The sequence below is a fragment of the Tamandua tetradactyla genome, chromosome 7 (assembly GCF_023851605.1).
Source record: "Tamandua tetradactyla isolate mTamTet1 chromosome 7, mTamTet1.pri, whole genome shotgun sequence".
Lineage (NCBI taxonomy): Eukaryota > Metazoa > Chordata > Mammalia > Pilosa > Myrmecophagidae > Tamandua > Tamandua tetradactyla.
This window is the reverse complement of record NC_135333.1, coordinates 13,001,285-13,017,611: the sequence shown is the minus strand read 5'-3', so window position 1 is coordinate 13,017,611 and position 16,327 is coordinate 13,001,285. Positions and strand designations below refer to the sequence as shown.

The following is a 16,327-nucleotide window of genomic DNA, read 5'->3' as shown; positions in this document are numbered from 1 at the left end:
TAGGGGCTCAAACAGATGTTTACACACCAATATTGAGAGCATTATTTACAATTGCCAAAAGATGAAAACAGCCCAAGTGTCCATCAACCTATGAATGGATAAATAAAATGTGGTATATACAAATCATGGAATGTTACTCAGCCCTAAAAACAAAGAAGTCCTGATAACATGCAACAACATGAATGAAACTTGAAGACATTATATTGAATGAAATAAGCCAGACACAAAAGGTCAAGTGTTGTATGAACTCACCAATTTGAAACAATCAGAAGAAGGAAACTCACAGAGTCAAAATCTAGAATATAGGTTACCAGGGGATGGGTGTGGATAGGGAATGGAAAGTTAAGGTTTAAAATGTACAGAGTTCCTATTTGGAGTAACGGAAGTATGTCGGTAATAGATGGAGGTGATGGAAGCATAATAATATGAACATAATCAACAGCACTGAAAATATATAACTGAATATGATTAAAGGGGGAAATGTTAGGTTGTATATAAAGTGACAGAATAAAAATTAAAAACAAACAAAAAAAACCATGGAACTATACTACATGAACAACAAACCCTAAGTTAAACCATGGACTTTTAACAGTACAATTATAAAAATGTGCTATCATCAATTGCAACAAACATTACACAACAATGCAAGGTGTTGTTGGTGGGGTGGTAATGAGAATTCTGTATGGTATGCATGATGGTTTTGTAAATCCACAATGTCTAATTGGGAAAAAACCCAAACCAAACAAACAAACAAAAAACAACGAAGCATTAATCTTAAGGCTTACTTTGAGAGGTGCTAAATTACACGAAATGTCAAACAGCAAAATCTTTATTTTTATTTTATTTTTTATTTTTATTTATTTTTTTTACATGGGCAGGCACCGGGAATTGAACCCGGGTCCTCAGGCATGGCAGGCAAGCATTCTTACCTGCTGAGCCACCATGGCCTGCCCTTTATTTTTATTTCAAATGAAATAGTTAACATTGCAAAAGTAGATGTTAATTGCTGGTACTAAATAAAATCATTATGCCTGGAGAGGAAAAATATTAGCATCTCGATTTACACTACTTCCATCTATGTAGAAAAATAATACATAGTAGTTGCAGTTAAGTACCTTTTTACAGCCAAAAGCTAGGAGATCAGAGTCCTCTGTAATTATAGCTTGTACGATCCCAGCTTTGTTAAGATAGGCCAGCTGTGCATCAGCTTCATATGGAGCCACGAGACAATCTACTCCCTGAGACCGAGCAGCCTGTAAGAGAGGATCATTATGAATATCTGGCACAGCATCTGGCAATAAACAACTTCCTATTTCAAACCAATTTTATCACTAGCTTCAATATTCACATACTAATATTATTTTCAGAAATAATGTCTTTTGAAGTAGAGTTTTTCTACTTTCAGCCCTGTCATATGCTGAACTAATTATATGAACACCATGAAATTAAAAAAAAATCAATTTATAAATTTTGGGAAAAGAAATATTGCTGCACATTCAGAGGAGAAGACTACCAACAATAAAACTTATGTCAAATAAGTTTTATGTCATAAAAGTTATGTCAAATTATAGAAAGCTTCCATCTTAAGAACAGTTATGCGCCCGAAGTATACAAGACAGTTGTTTGGGGCTTTCAATTTATTTTCCCCACAAAAATGAAATGTTACCCTGTCAGGCTACAAAAGTCTCTCTGAATCACTATAATATATGAAGCATAACACTGTACTGATAAAACTATAGAATCTAAATACTATATTTAAACTAATCCACTAGGGAAAGATGCACTAATACAAAATCTTGCCAAGAGAAACAGTCCTGATAGAGGCAGGTGGAGAAGGAACTTCCTTGTTTCAAATTATGGCTCATGGCTCCCAAAGCCCAAGGCAGAAATATGAAGATTCTGCCACTATCAATTTCTGTGGTAACTTGCAATCTGTATAACTTCTCTCATTTTTTTTTCCTTGCACAGAAAGTGTCCTACACTTATCCTCTTACACTCACTGTTATTGACAGCCAGTATTTCTCTAATCCTGCACATAATACAGAATCACAGCATATTTTCTCTAACTTTAAATGACATGAATTTTCTCTTCACATTCTTGCCTGCATCCAATCCATTCATTCCTCTTTGACCCATAATGAAGGAGCAAAGAAACAGCCACACGAAAAAGAACCAAAACAACAATTCTAGTGGACCGCTACCTTCATTATCACTGAATACTGGCCCCAAAAAGGGAAAGGTGAGGGCTGGGATTGTAGGGCACCATGACAGACGTAGGGCAAGGGAAGTAGCTCCTAAGCAGCAGATTAAGGAGAATAGCAATCTGTAGAGTTCCTGAGGAGGTGAGCTTTGGTCAACAGATCTTTTGGTTATTCTAAAGTGAAGACTGAGTGGGATGAACCTGAACATCTAGGAAATGATTCCTTTCATCTCCATAGAACAGCACGCCCAATAGAGTATCTTTATACAAGTTACTTATCTCAAAAGAGAGACCCTCACTCTTCCTTAAGATATTTTCCTTGGAGACAATTGGACAATCTCCTCTATCTAAAGTTACTGTTTCCTTCGTCCTCTGACATCTATGCTTTACTTGAAGTTAGGTCTAGAAGAATTTTACTCCTTTGATTTTCTTGTTCTTCTATTAATCAACTTAACCATTTGTTTACTTTGGCTTCATTTCTTATTCAGCTTACTTTAATTACTTTGTGGGCCATAGCATGCGTGATATTGATAGAACGGGTAAAACATTCTCTGGCTTCTGAGACTTTCCCCTCACGAAGAAGCTGTTTTCCTTTAAGAAGATTGGCTTGTCGTCTCCTGCAAGGGGGAAAAAAAGCATTTAAGAAGCTGACTCAACATGCTAAAATAAAACTATAATATAAGACATATTCCAAGAAATTTTTTTTGACTCATTTGAAAGCACACACCACATTTTGAGAATATTAATCCAGATCCTTTGGACTTCTAGGCAAAAAGAACAAGTGATTTATAATGTAGAGAGAATTGGATTAACATTAAAATTTTTCTACAGTAATGTTTACATCAAAAGAAAATGGAATAACTAAGATATTTCAGGAAAGAAAATGCAAGTCAGGCTTTTACACCATGAAAACTAACTTTTAAGCATAAAGCGCACAAATTTATCAGCAAACAATGAATTTGAGGAATACTGTTTCTGTGAGCCTTTCATCAGGAACCTAGTAGAGAATATACTTCAGAAAAAATAAAATGTGAGACACCAATAAAAGGATAGCTGATAACCATTAAATATATAAGAACCTGTACAATAAAGACTAAATAAGGATCAAATGAGGAAAGAGCATTGGCTAATGTTTTGACAATATAGTGCCACTATTTGAAAAAAGGGGTCAGAGCACATGCAAAAAAAAAAAGAATATTTAACTGTTTTCAATAATCATATTGGTAGTAGTACTGCTACTATTTTCTTCTATTGTGAGTATGATGTGGGAATTTGTGTGTATGTATATAAGTGTACTTTACTTAGATATATCTTCTATATTACAGCCATATCTCAAGGGCACAGGCAAGGATAAAAATAGAATATCTTACAATTACTTATTTATTTTATCCTACATTATACTTAAGACCACTGAAAAGGATAAGGTAGTAGCAATAATCCTCCTAGGTGCTCAGACTGTGGTCTTGAAATAGCATTCTCTACCAAATGAACTCGGGGGTTCTTAGAGAAATGGGTGATTCCAGATTTGGGGTAGGAAATATACAAGATGAGTCTTAAAATGTCTCACCGTTCCAGATACCACTGTTTAATCAAACAGTAAATGAAGGGTAGTGTCTCTTTATAAAAGTATTTCAGTTAATAAGTGAAAACAAAATTACTGGATTAGAATATCACCCAGTGAATGAATGGATTTAGACACTGAACATAAATGGTTGCTAACATCACAAGGAGATAAGCAACAGGACACTTTGTGCCTTCTTTTTTTTTTTTTTTCATTTTGTGTCTCTTAATAAAAAAACTCAATATCACCTATAGTGGTGGCAAACAAAGAGACTGAAGATAAGTGATTAACTTAGAGCACCTAAGGATACAAATTTGAGTGATATACTATAAAGAAATGCAAGAATAAATATAATAAAAGTGAGGATACTTTGGGAAGGAAGGAGGAAGTTGATTAGGTCAAGGCATATGGAGAGGCTACTAGGTTGACTGGCGAAGTTCTATTTCTGGACTGGGAGTTGGGGTGGTTATAAGGGCAACTGAACGATTCATTAAACTATGTATTTGTTTTGAGGGGTGTTCTGGATCTGTTTCCTTTTACAGGAAAAAAAAATTAAAGGAACCGTGATGACTTACTAACTTGGCATAAACGACAAGCTTGTAAGCACTTTGAGTTTCAACATTTTCTATTTCAATATATTCTACCATTCAGAATGGCATAAATGTCTGCCAGAACAGCATTCCATAACTAGTGTCAGTGAAAATACACTTCTGCTAATCGACAAAAAGAATGAAAACCCATTTTAATGAACCAGCAATTAGTTCAGATAACCTAAGTATGGATCTATTTAATCTAGGAAAGATTTAGTGTGCAGTCTGTGTGAAAGCACTATGCAAGTGTGACATGGATGAATAAAAATGTCTGTTCTTAAGAATTTAAAATCAGGTGTTTAGCTTGTTATCAACTAAGCCCAGTCATTAGAAAGCAACAGTTGCTTTCTACTACTTTGTATAAATTTCTTTCATTGCACTCATTTCCTCTATGCCCATTCACCTGCCCACACATAAAAATCTAATACCAGCTTGGTTACCCTTGAATTTTATGAATTATATGAATTTTATGAATGAAGAAACTGAGGCTTAGGAAAGAAAATTAATGTTCCTAAGGTTATACACTACATTGATGTATACATTTGATCCTAGAACAGGAATCGAAGTTCTCAGGAAACCTATAGAATATTGGGCAAAAAGCTAATAAACAAACAATAACCTCCTGGGCTATTGTTGCCTGAGAACATTCAATTCTGTTTCATAGGAAGTGCTGTGATACTGGGAAATGGGAAATCTATTTTTAGACCAAATTCCTTACATGAAGGAACTTTATAGAAAAGGATTTTAAATGCCCCTCCCACTGCCATGGTGGAAAAGGGAAAGCAATCCTGGATAGATAGAAAGAGTACTCAAGTTATAGGCAGCTGAAACATCTTTTAGCCATTCCTGAGGCTAACAAGAAAAATTAATTACTATCTGTGATTAGGAAAAGAACACGATTGGGGATGGAGGCAGGTAAGATATGGTTTGGACAAGTCCCTAAGAAACAATGGTCTAGGGCTGTTACCAGGCCCTTTAGAAGCAATCTCAGAACCAACTAATTTTTATTAAAGGTATGTTGAGTAAAACATGTTTTTCATATTAGAATGTGAGCTCACATATTTTTAGTTAATCACCTTAGTAACTTTTGTAAAGTTCTGACTTTAAGAATCAGAGCCCTCTAAATACAGTTATATAGAAAAACTTGGAGCAAAGGGAACTTTGTAATCAGAGGACTAAATCAGGCAAACAATACCCCATCACAAAATCACCCCTAAATGAAGCTTATTTCTGTTGGGGAAACACTCCTGACAAACAAGCCCAGTGATCTTTCTGAGACAAAACGACTCCTAGACCTAAAAATCTACCACAGTGGATAACTAATAAGATGAAATAGCCACGTCACTAAAATACAGAAATTCTTACTAAGGGCCTTATGCTGCAAAATTATTCAGATTCTATTAAAAGAAATATGAATGATGAAATTTCTAGGATAATAACTAAAAACAAAAACAATAGAACAATGGTGGAAAAATAATCAGTTCAGAAGTCAAGAAAGGTAAGGAGCTATAAAAAAAGAAAAATGGAAAAAGAGAAATAAATTAGGAAAAAAAAATAAAGTAAGGGAAGTAAATTGATCTAAATATATTAGTAATTAGCAATTAATGTAAAAGGACTAAAATGCTCCATTTAATAGATTAAAAATGGTAAAGACAGATTGGGTTAAAGATACCTAGTTATGTGCTCTTTATAACAACAAATATACCTAAAACCCAGACACAGAAAAGCTAAAAATAAAAGGATAGAAAAAGATATAAGAAGCACACAAATGAAAGTTGTTGTGATAATACTGTTATCAGACAGAACAGACTTTAGAACAAAAAAAGTAGAAGAGTCCCTACATATTAACCAAGTTTCAATTTACCAAAAACACATAACAAATTCTAAACTGAATGCAATAAATAAAATAGCTTCAAAATAAACAAAGCAAAAAAATGAGAACTACAAGGTGACTGACAAATCTACTACCATAATGAGATTTTTACCTCTCAGTAATTGACGGGTTAAGTAGACACACAAAACAAAAAAGCAGTAAGGATATAAAATATTTGAACACTATAATCAATAAGCTTGATATTCTGGATATTCATAAAACCTTTCACATTCCTTTCAAGCACACATAGAACATTCAAGGAAATTTGTCCATGCACTAGGCTATTAAAGAAGTCTCAATAAATTAAAATGTAAAAAAAAAAGTTATCATGGACTACAGTGTCTGACTTTAACATAGAGAATCAACTTACTCTCTTCTAGACTTCTCCACTTCCTTTTTAGAAGGTAAAGTACATCCATCAAATACTAGAATAGGCTTGATTCCATGAGATAGTAACATATTCAAAAATTTCATACAAAATCCTACATACCTATGAAAAGGAAGAAAAATGCATTTAGTGCTTTCTGCCTCTTAAGGTAAAATTATTCTCTTTTTAAAACCAAATGAAATTATTGTGAAGATAAGGTTTTGTTTTTATGAGCAAATGCTTTTGGGAAACAGAAACTCTAATTCAGTCAAGAGAAACGGGTTAAAATCCTGCTTCAGACATTTATGGGTTATGTGATGTTTGGTGAGTTATTTGACTCCACAAGCCTTGGTTTCCTTATCTATTAGTTGAAGTGAAGCAGGATAAAATAGGACAATTGAAAGTCCCTGGTTTCTTAGCTAGCTCCAAAGAAACTAATCCAAACTGCAACTTCAGCTGCAAACTTGCTAGACAAAAATCTCCCTAAAGCCCCCAAACCTCCAGAAACCATAAAAGCTTTTGGGCCCAAAACAAATTCTTAGTTAATAATAGAAAGCTAAGTTCATAAAAACTGTTAACCATCTGCCCGAAGACAAATTTTAGGTATGTGACAACAAGAATTTTGCTAGCTATCTCCTCCTAGAACAAGAAGACACCTAGTATTCAAAGGTTACTATGGAAATCTGCCATCAGTAAAACTTTCATACAAAACATGCTAGCGCACTACACTTAGCGCATGTCTCTCCTTTAACGTGTACTCTCTCTCTCTCTCTTTTTCTTTAATAAACTTTACTACTTATTCCTACTGGGCTTTTGTCTCTAAATTGTTTCAGTGTTGAGGCTACGGAACCTGGAACAAGGCTCAGCAGACACTATTGACAGCTGGGCACCAGTTACAGAAGGGCTTTGACACCCCTTTTAGTTCTAACATTTTGTGATTTCAAATCTCACTTCTTTGTTCCATTTTTTAAAAAAATTTCAAACCTATTTAAAATAGTACAATGAACATCCAATTCTGCCAACATAACCACAATACCACTGTCATACCCAAGAAGTTGCACAGTGATACAATATTATCTAATATACAGTCTGTGTTAAAACATGTCCAATTGTCCCAATAATGTTTCTTATAGCTAGTGGCATGCTGGTAAATGTTTAAGGACCAGTTTTTGGGGGGAGGTGGTTGGAGGGGTTCTGCTTCATTTGTAGTATATGTTGATTTCCCTCATGTAAATACTTCCACAATGGCAGAAAAGTTACCAATGTGTGACACTGAAGGCTGAGTTGGGAACAGATGGTATATAGTGAGCCCATATTAGTTGGTTATGTCACACTATTACTATTTTTTCCCAATTCAGGATCCAATCAAGGATCATAGGTTGTATTTAGTTTTTTATTCTGGCAAGGGCATTAACAAAAACAGCAACATTTACAGCCGCCATCATTTTATAAAGAAAAATGATTCCTACTCAACTTAAAAGTAGGAATACAAAGACAAACATAAGGGATGATATTTTAAATCAAACATTCACCCTAATGAAAAAGTAAGTACATTTCTCTTCCTTCTCTCTTCTTTTCGTTGTAGAACAGTGACAAAAGATCTACACTGGTCTAAAAACAATGATAATTAAATAACAAGTAAAAATTAGGAGAAAGTAACTATGGAATCATGAGTTTAAAAGGACATTCACTTCATTTTTTTTTAAACTAGACAGAAAACAAACATCAGACACTGGTACCCTCATTTTATATTTTCAAGGGCATCCTTCCAGGTCAGCACACATATATCTATCCCATTCTTCGTAAAGTTCATAAAGGTTCAGCTAAGGTTTATCTAAATTTCCTGAGGTGGTAATCCCTTTTGGCTAGTAATACGACTCAAAAGTGGATAAAAAGAGGAAAATGACATTTAATAACATTTAACTCCAACATGTTATTAGTTGCTAAAGAAAAAAAGCCAAAATACACAACAAATACTTTATGGAAAGTTCTGAAATATTTTGGTTCAATAAACATTTACTAAGTGCCTACTACATGGAAGGTCCTGTGAATCTCACCTCTGACATCTCTAACAATAAAGGATATTCCTTGTAGTTTCGACAACTCTTCCAAAAAGTTCTCAGAAACCTCAAGAATTACAAAAGACTAGAGACAACTTCCCACCCCCACGTGAAGAAAAATTCAAAGAAACACTCAAGGTAGTCCTCAACTGCAATTATAATTAACGAACATTAGCAGAGGAAAAGAAGTTGTTTTCAAAAATTAATCTCAGTAGTTGAGGTGGCTCTCAGAAGTACTCATTGTATGTCAGATCCCACACATAATGTTTTGGGAAAACTTTGGTCAAATCAACTTGACAGGCCTGAAGCGTAATGATTTTTTCCCCTTTCTTCTAGGAAATAAACAGTATAACAAATCTTATACATTGTCTACTGAGCTTAAGCCACATTAAGATCTGTGAGCGTCTCCTCTAGAAAATAAAGCATATATTGCGGTAAGAGAAGAAACACATTGTGATGGGTAATTTCATGTCAGCATGGCTAGGTCATGGTGTCTAATTGTTTGGTCAAGCAAGCACTGGCCTGATTGCTACCATGAGGGTATTTAGTAGATGGATTTAAATCAGTAGTCACTTGACTGCATCTATGGCTGATAACATCTACACTCAATGAAGGAAACTGCCTTCAGCAATCAGAGGAGTTTCCACATTCAATCAGTTGGAGGCCAACAAGAACTGAGATATTTCAGCAGTCAGAAAATAGGATTTCTATTTATGTCTGTCAGCCAACTTAAATTCAAAGTCACCTTCATTTAGTTTCCAATGTGCAGCTTGCCCTAGGGAATTAAGACGTGCCAACCCTCATGGTTAGCTACGTGAGCCAATTCCTATAATAAATCACTTATACACATATATGTATATATCTATCTGTTTTTTCTGGAGAACCCTTATACATGAACCCCAAGGAAAATTTCTGCCCCCAAATTATGCTTGCTAATTTTTCTAATGTTTTCATTAAAAAAAAAATTGAGAACATTAGTCCACTGAACTTGCTAAAATGAGGTGAGAAAGTTATAACTAGATGTGAAGATAGCCCATCCCTTTGGCCCCAAATGAAGTAAAAAGGAGTCAAAATACCTTGTCCCTTTGAATTTTAGCAGTGAGCTGCCTAAATCCTAGAAAGAGGGAATCTGAAATCATCATAGATTTTCAGAATATTTTCAAAAAAGTACATCTTAACTAAATAACAAAGTCTTTGATCTTTGTTCACCAGTGTTTTTGTACAATGGCTTAATACAAAGAATAAAAATTAGGCCTATATCACAGAATGGAGTTATCACTTATTCGGCCTGTTCTAAAACTCTGGTTTATTTTATTTATTTATTTATTTATTTTTACATGGGCAGGCACCGGGAATTGAACCCAGGTCCTTGGGCATGGCAGGCAAGCATTCTTACCTGCTGAGCCACCGTGGCCCGCCCTAAAACTCTGATTTATTGATAAATCCTGCCAGTGAGAGAAAATGATCCTTTACCCCTGAAAAATAGACATCTGTAAACATCATTCTTAATTGGCAAATAACTAATAATAAAGGTCCAAACTTACCTATCAGTAGGTTCACCTCTGGCTAGTTTTTCAGCACAAGCAATAGCTCCTTTGTGAAGCCAGCAATATGTATCTACGGCTACTACCTGCCCTTTATACTTCCTCACATGGATGGGTTCAGAAGCTTCTTTGATAAACTGCAGCAGTCCTTGTATCCCCATAGTGTCAAATTAACTTCATAATAAAGGAGAAAAGAATAGCAATATGTAAAGCAAAATACATTTACCAAAAAGTTTTAGAAAAATAAAGAAAAAAAAGCTTGGAAACTTACATAGAAACTGTTACTGTTTAGATATTTGACAATCACTGCTCTTTAATACTTTAACTGGGCTCCTTTCTACCAAATCATTTCTACATCTAGAATACTTACTTTAATCAATACTACTACTCTAGTGCCACCTGAGAACTGCTTAATATTTATTATTAACAAAGGGCATTCACATCTGTAATCATAATGTATGCTTCAATCTCTTAGCATAGTGCTATGCACACAGTAGGCACAAACATATGAGTTTCTCCCTTCTCCAAAAAGGCGTTGTTAAAATTGAGTATGGTAAGGCACCACATTGCCTATATACAAGGGCAAACATGCAAATTAGCACAGAAATGAAAACTCAAAAGTTTATAAGATAGGCATTTAAATTGAAAAATAAAATTAATCTGCACTTTTTTTTAGGACTGGAATTCATTTTCATTAGAATGCATTATTTTGAGCAATGAGTATTCTGGTAATAAGCAATGGAGGTACCATAAGCCACCTCAAAGAAATATAAAACTGTGCCTGCTGTACAAATATAAGTCAGATTCTTTAATGCCACCCTACCCCCTTCTATTCAGGATGCAGCCCTTAAGTTGTTTCTGTACAGAAATCTTGGAGCGGCAAGATTTGGAGTTAACAATCTCTCCCCGTGACAAATGTAAAAATAACGGGCAACAAGAAGTCGGTCAGCTTTTCATGACAAAGATCTCTTCAACTAGACATCAAGTTTGGGAGCACATGAAGTGAAGAAAGTACTGGATCAGATGCCACCCTTACTCTGTTGATACTTTATCAGAGCTGTGATGTTCTCCTCCACCAGTTCTCAAATTTTCAAAGTTCGCCGATTCTCAACTCCACTTCCAGTGACTGTGATTCACGTGTTCATCAGAGAAGCTTGGGATTCAGAACATTAAATGTGGAAGGTAATTTCGATGCAGGTGGTCCTCAAGCCACAATTTGAGAAAAATAATTCGTTTCCTATCTCTCAGATAATGTCTCTACAAAAAGCTTTCGTTCACTCTGAGGAAAACTGATAAAACATAATTTCATTAAACTCATAAATTTCTTCTACGCTAGGTAAATATCCTCCGATAAATATTTTCTCTTTAGCACAGTAAGAATGACTGAGTGCCATATGCAACATATCTTCGAGAACACCTGCGGTACCCCAGGTAACAATAACAGTGTCAACTTCATCACTTTATTCCTCTTTTTCACAGGGATGTGCAAGACTGGCCCGCAAGCCCATTCTAGACGATGTTTCGTTTGGCCTGTACAATATCAAGGAAAAAAATTTACTATCGACATTTAAAAGCAGGGATTTGCATGTAAAACTGAACTAATTGTTCCTGTGGAAAATAAGAGAAGTCTGACAACCCTGGTTCCTGCTCTGTGGGAGAAACGCCTGGAGCGGGCGCAGACTTTCCCTGGGTTCACTCAATTGCAGCTCTAGCCTAGACAGACCCATTTCTCAGAACCAAACACCCTCCCACACCATACACTCCACTCAAGAAGCACTTCCCGCCCCCCTCCTAAGGGCTTCGCTGTAGGGTCGGGAAAATCAAGTCACGTCACCTCCTTTTCGTGGAAGATCCTGAATCTTAAGATGGGGACAGAGGTAATGCTAGGATCGACCCCTGCGGGGACCAGCAAAGAACCCGGTTCTCTCCCCACTCAAAAGCGCCCGCACAGCCCGCTCCTCCTTCTATCCCTGCCCGCCCGAAGGCAGCCCGATAGGGGATCCGACAACCGCTCCCCAATGCCCCTCACTCACTTTTACCACAGCACCAGAGTCAGGACGCAAGGACCCGTGCTGCAGTCGCGCACAAAAGGGCCGAGCCTTTCAATTTGCGCGGGTCCTCTCGGGTCCGCCCCTAGCGGAAATGGCGTCCGCCCCTAGCGGAAGTGGCGTCACTACGTAGTCGGCATCGTCGGCTCCGCCTCCCGCACCTCCCTGTTCTAAAAGTCTCTGCGCGGGAAAGCTGTGCTGTTTGACTGGAAGCCTCTGCCCGGCTGAGCTTTGTGCTGCTTTTTCAGAGGTGTGGGCAGCTGGCGCTACTGCCGACGGGGATCGGTATACAGGTTTTGGGAGTGTTTGCTCTCGGCGTGGCTAGTGGGAGTTGTAGTTCTCTCCTGACTGACTTCTCATTTCCAGGGTGCTGACGTTTAAGCAGCGCCGCTGTGTGTTTGCTTTGAGTTTAAACTTGGAGAAGGAGCCACGCTCGAATTAGTAGGTCAGTGACTGTAATATCCATAATACCCCAGGCCTGATCGCTGCCCTTTTTGTGTATTTTGGTGAAAATTTTTGGGAAAAACTTTAGTTGGGGCAGACCACAAATTATGCTGTGAGTCCAGAGATCGGTAGGAAAGATTCAGGCTCAATTCAGGGAGTTGAAGGTTAAGATGTAAGCTTTTTTTTTTTAAATGCTCCCGTTTGACTACCTTCTCTACATATTTCTTTCACGCATTCTTTAAAGTCTTATCATGATCGTTTACATCATGCCAAAAATATTACCTCAGAAATTGCTACAATGGGTCACTTAGGGGAAATGTGATCCATCATGAAACTGAAGTAAGAGTTTGCTGCACTAGAGACAGAGCACGTGTCTTTAACACTGATTTGACTCCCAAGGTCCTAGACTAGGTTCTTGGTTGCTGCGTTTGAAACTTAAAAAAAAAAACAAAAAAAAAACAATTAAAAACGATTTCACGGAATAGAATATTTTTCCCCTTTGGGATGAAAAATCATTCAAATTAATTTTTGCAGTAATTTACTACATGCCTTGATGTGCCTGTCAGTGCTAAAGGTGTGGGGGACACCGAAATGGTCCCTCTCTTCAGGCAGCTTAGGATCTAATTGTGTAGATAAAACACATATTCATCAACAAGTTAAATCACCTCACCTAATGGTGTATTATTAAATTCTGAAATGAATGGTATAGCCCATAAATACTCTCGTTAACACAACTCTGGTGTTTGCAGTTCCCAAATGTCTTCTCTGAATTGGATATTTGTTCCACATGCACCCGGATGCCTCTTCTGCCCTAACATTTCTCATACTTTCATTCTCTATTTTTAATTGTCTGAAAGCTCCTTGAGGTAGTTTTGGCGTAGTTAGCCCATAAACATGCAGAACACCAGTTACATTTGAATTTCTTATTACAGCTAATTTTATAGTAAAAGTATATGTAATGCAATATTTGGGACAAATTTATACTTAATGAATCCATTGTGGTATATTGCATTCCAGCAGCTTGCAAACTAGAACACCTGGGGATGACTGATCTCCAGTGCTGGCCATGGCAGCATCTTTTGCTGTTTTCATTTTGTTCCTCAGTTGAACCCAATATGGATAAAGGTTAAAAACTGGATGCCTAAAATATAAAGATGAAGATTATGATGGAGCAGTGGTGATTTATTTTCATTGTACTTTTTTCTTTTCTTTTTCAATTGTGAAATACAACCCATATACAGAAAAATGGTAAATTTCCAAGTACACCCCAGCAAGTATTTATAGAACAGATCCCAAAGTCTGTCATGGGCTACAGCTCCAGGGCTTTCCATCCCTTCTTTAGCTGCTCTTAGACACTCTAGACCAACAGAAAACATCAATACAGTGATCCAGCAGACACACCCAGCTGCGAAATCCCATCCACTCTGCTGTATTCCTCCCTCCCCTCAAATAACATATATGCATGAAAGCAATAAGTTTCAAAGTACATCACAACAATTAGTTGTAGAACAGATTTCAGAATTTGGTACGGGTTACAATTCCACAATTTAAAATTTTTATTTCTAACTGCTCGTGGTAGTTAGATTCAGTTGTCAACTTGGCCAGGTGAAGGCACCTGGTTCTGTTGCTGTGGCCATGAGCCAATGGTACGTGAACCTCATTGTTGCTGATTATATCTGCAATCGGCTAGGAGGCGGGCCTGCTGTAATGAATAACATTTGATTTAATTGGCTGGTGCTTAAATGAGAGAACTCAACATAGCACAGCCCAGGCATCTCAGCATACCTCATCTCAGCACTCGCAGCTCAACCTAGGCCTTTGGAAATGCAGAAAGAAATCACCCTGGGGAAAGTTTTTGGAAACCAGAGGCCTGGAGAGAAGGCCAGCAGAGACCATTCTGTGCCTTTCCACGTAAGAAAGAACCTCAGTTGAAAGTTAGCTGCCTTTCCTCTGAAGAACTAACAAAATAAATCCCCTTTTATTGAAAGCCAATCCGTCCCTGGTGTGCTGCATTCCAGCAGCTAGCAAACTAGAACACTGCTCCAAGGTACTGGAAGGTAAAAGAAATATCAGTATAATGATTCAGCATTCATACTCATTTGTTAAACTCCATCTTCTCTGTATAACCCCACCATCACCTTTGATCTTTCTCCCACTTTTTAGGGATATTTGGGATTTGCCCATTCTAACTTTTTCATGTTGGAAGGGGCTGTTAGTAATATGGGATATGGCGATGAAACTAGTTGATGCTCTGGATGTAATATACTACTAGAGCTTCTGTTTATGGCAAGTGATATGTATTCTGCTAATATGAGGCTTAGTTTTTCAATAATTTAAAGTTAAATATGAATTGATTTAAAGAAAGAACTATTAAGCTTCTCATTAATCTCACAGTTATTTCTCTCATCTTAAAAGTAACTCCTCAGAGGGTGGGGGCCAAGATAGTGGCTTAGTGAGGTGTGGGATTTAGTTTGTCCTCCAGAACAGCTACTAAATAACCAGGAACATTACAGAACAACTGCTGGGGCCATGTCAGTGACCAGACACACAGCGTACCCCAGTATGGACCAGCTGCACCGGCTGCAGGCCCCCAGAACCATGAGTTCCCCAAGCCACAGCGGCTGGTGCCCATCTCCTGCAGGCTGCTTCCCAGAGGGGAAAGAGAAAAGACTTTACCAGCAGCAGGGGCTGAGTGCAGCTAAACTTCAAGTGTGGAATTAATTCATAAATTCTGATTACTAAAAATAGGCCCCCAGCTCAGTTGAACCTGGTCAAAGCGGAGGTTGATGATTTTTGCCCTGGTGCCTAGGGGGACAGGGCTGATGGAAAAAGAAAAAAAAAAAAGATGTTTTTGTGGCTGTGTTTCTACAAAGGCTTGACTGCCTTTGGATACAGAGGCAGGACTCCTCAGGCTGAAACTGCCCCAGGCATAGGCAGAAACAAGCTTGTTTGAGTGCTTGTCTGGGGCCTGTGCCTTCCCCAGGGGAGGGGTGAAGCCCAACTTAGGTGGAATCCCTCCCTCAAGGAATTCAGACCCCAGGGCTTGGAAATTTGAAGCCATTAAAGGCAGCCCACAACCTGTCCCCTGTCTCTACAATGCCCCCAGCAGGGAGAGTCTGCCAAAGTTAAAAGTACTGCATCATCTTATGCTGGTGGGACCTGCAGGCAGACAAGTGCCACATACTGGGTAGGATACAAAAAGCACAGTCCAGAGACATCACAGGAAAGTCTTTCAAGCTGCTGGGTCTCACCCTTAGGGAAAATTGACACAGGTGACTCTTTCCTCCTGATAGGAGGCCAGTTTGGTCTGGGAAAATCTGGCTGGGGTCTTTAATACCTAAGTAGACGCTCCTGAAGTGGGGAGAGGTGCGGGAAGGCACCATACAGCAGGGCAAGAAACAAGAAAACAAGAACTGTGAAATTCTCCTCTGTTAAACAAAACCTAAGCTAGTGGTCCATAATAACCTGAACTGAATGTTGAAGAACAGACAGACAACAAATTCATCGAGCAAGAAAATCATAGGTAAAAGAAGTGAAAACAATCTCCAAAAATAAACTAATTAAGGTAATTAAATGCCTAGATGCCAGCAAAAAATAACAAATCACACTAGGAAAATTGAAGATGCGGCCCAGTCAAAGG

General features: G+C 37.6%; 1 protein-coding gene across 2 annotated transcripts in view; it reads right to left on the bottom strand.

Moving 5' to 3' along the window:
• The window catches only part of EXO1 (exonuclease 1), a 45,879-nt gene extending 33,541 nt beyond the window's left edge, over positions 1-12,338 (bottom strand). The window contains exons 1-6 of one of the 2 annotated variants that reach the window (XM_077168465.1): positions 12,229-12,338; positions 11,019-11,725; positions 10,196-10,369; positions 6,595-6,714; positions 2,694-2,817; positions 1,116-1,253 (exon numbers count right to left, since the gene is read on the bottom strand). In XM_077168465.1, the coding sequence (XP_077024580.1) occupies positions 1,116-1,253; positions 2,694-2,817; positions 6,595-6,714; positions 10,196-10,356 (543 nt within the window). In that variant the 5' untranslated portion in view covers positions 10,357-10,369; positions 11,019-11,725; positions 12,229-12,338. The remainder of the gene's footprint in view (positions 1-1,115; positions 1,254-2,693; positions 2,818-6,594; positions 6,715-10,195; positions 10,370-11,018; positions 11,726-12,228) is intronic. The other variant, XM_077168464.1, reaches the window with a different exon arrangement.
• Between the last annotated feature and the right edge of the window lie 3,989 nt (positions 12,339-16,327).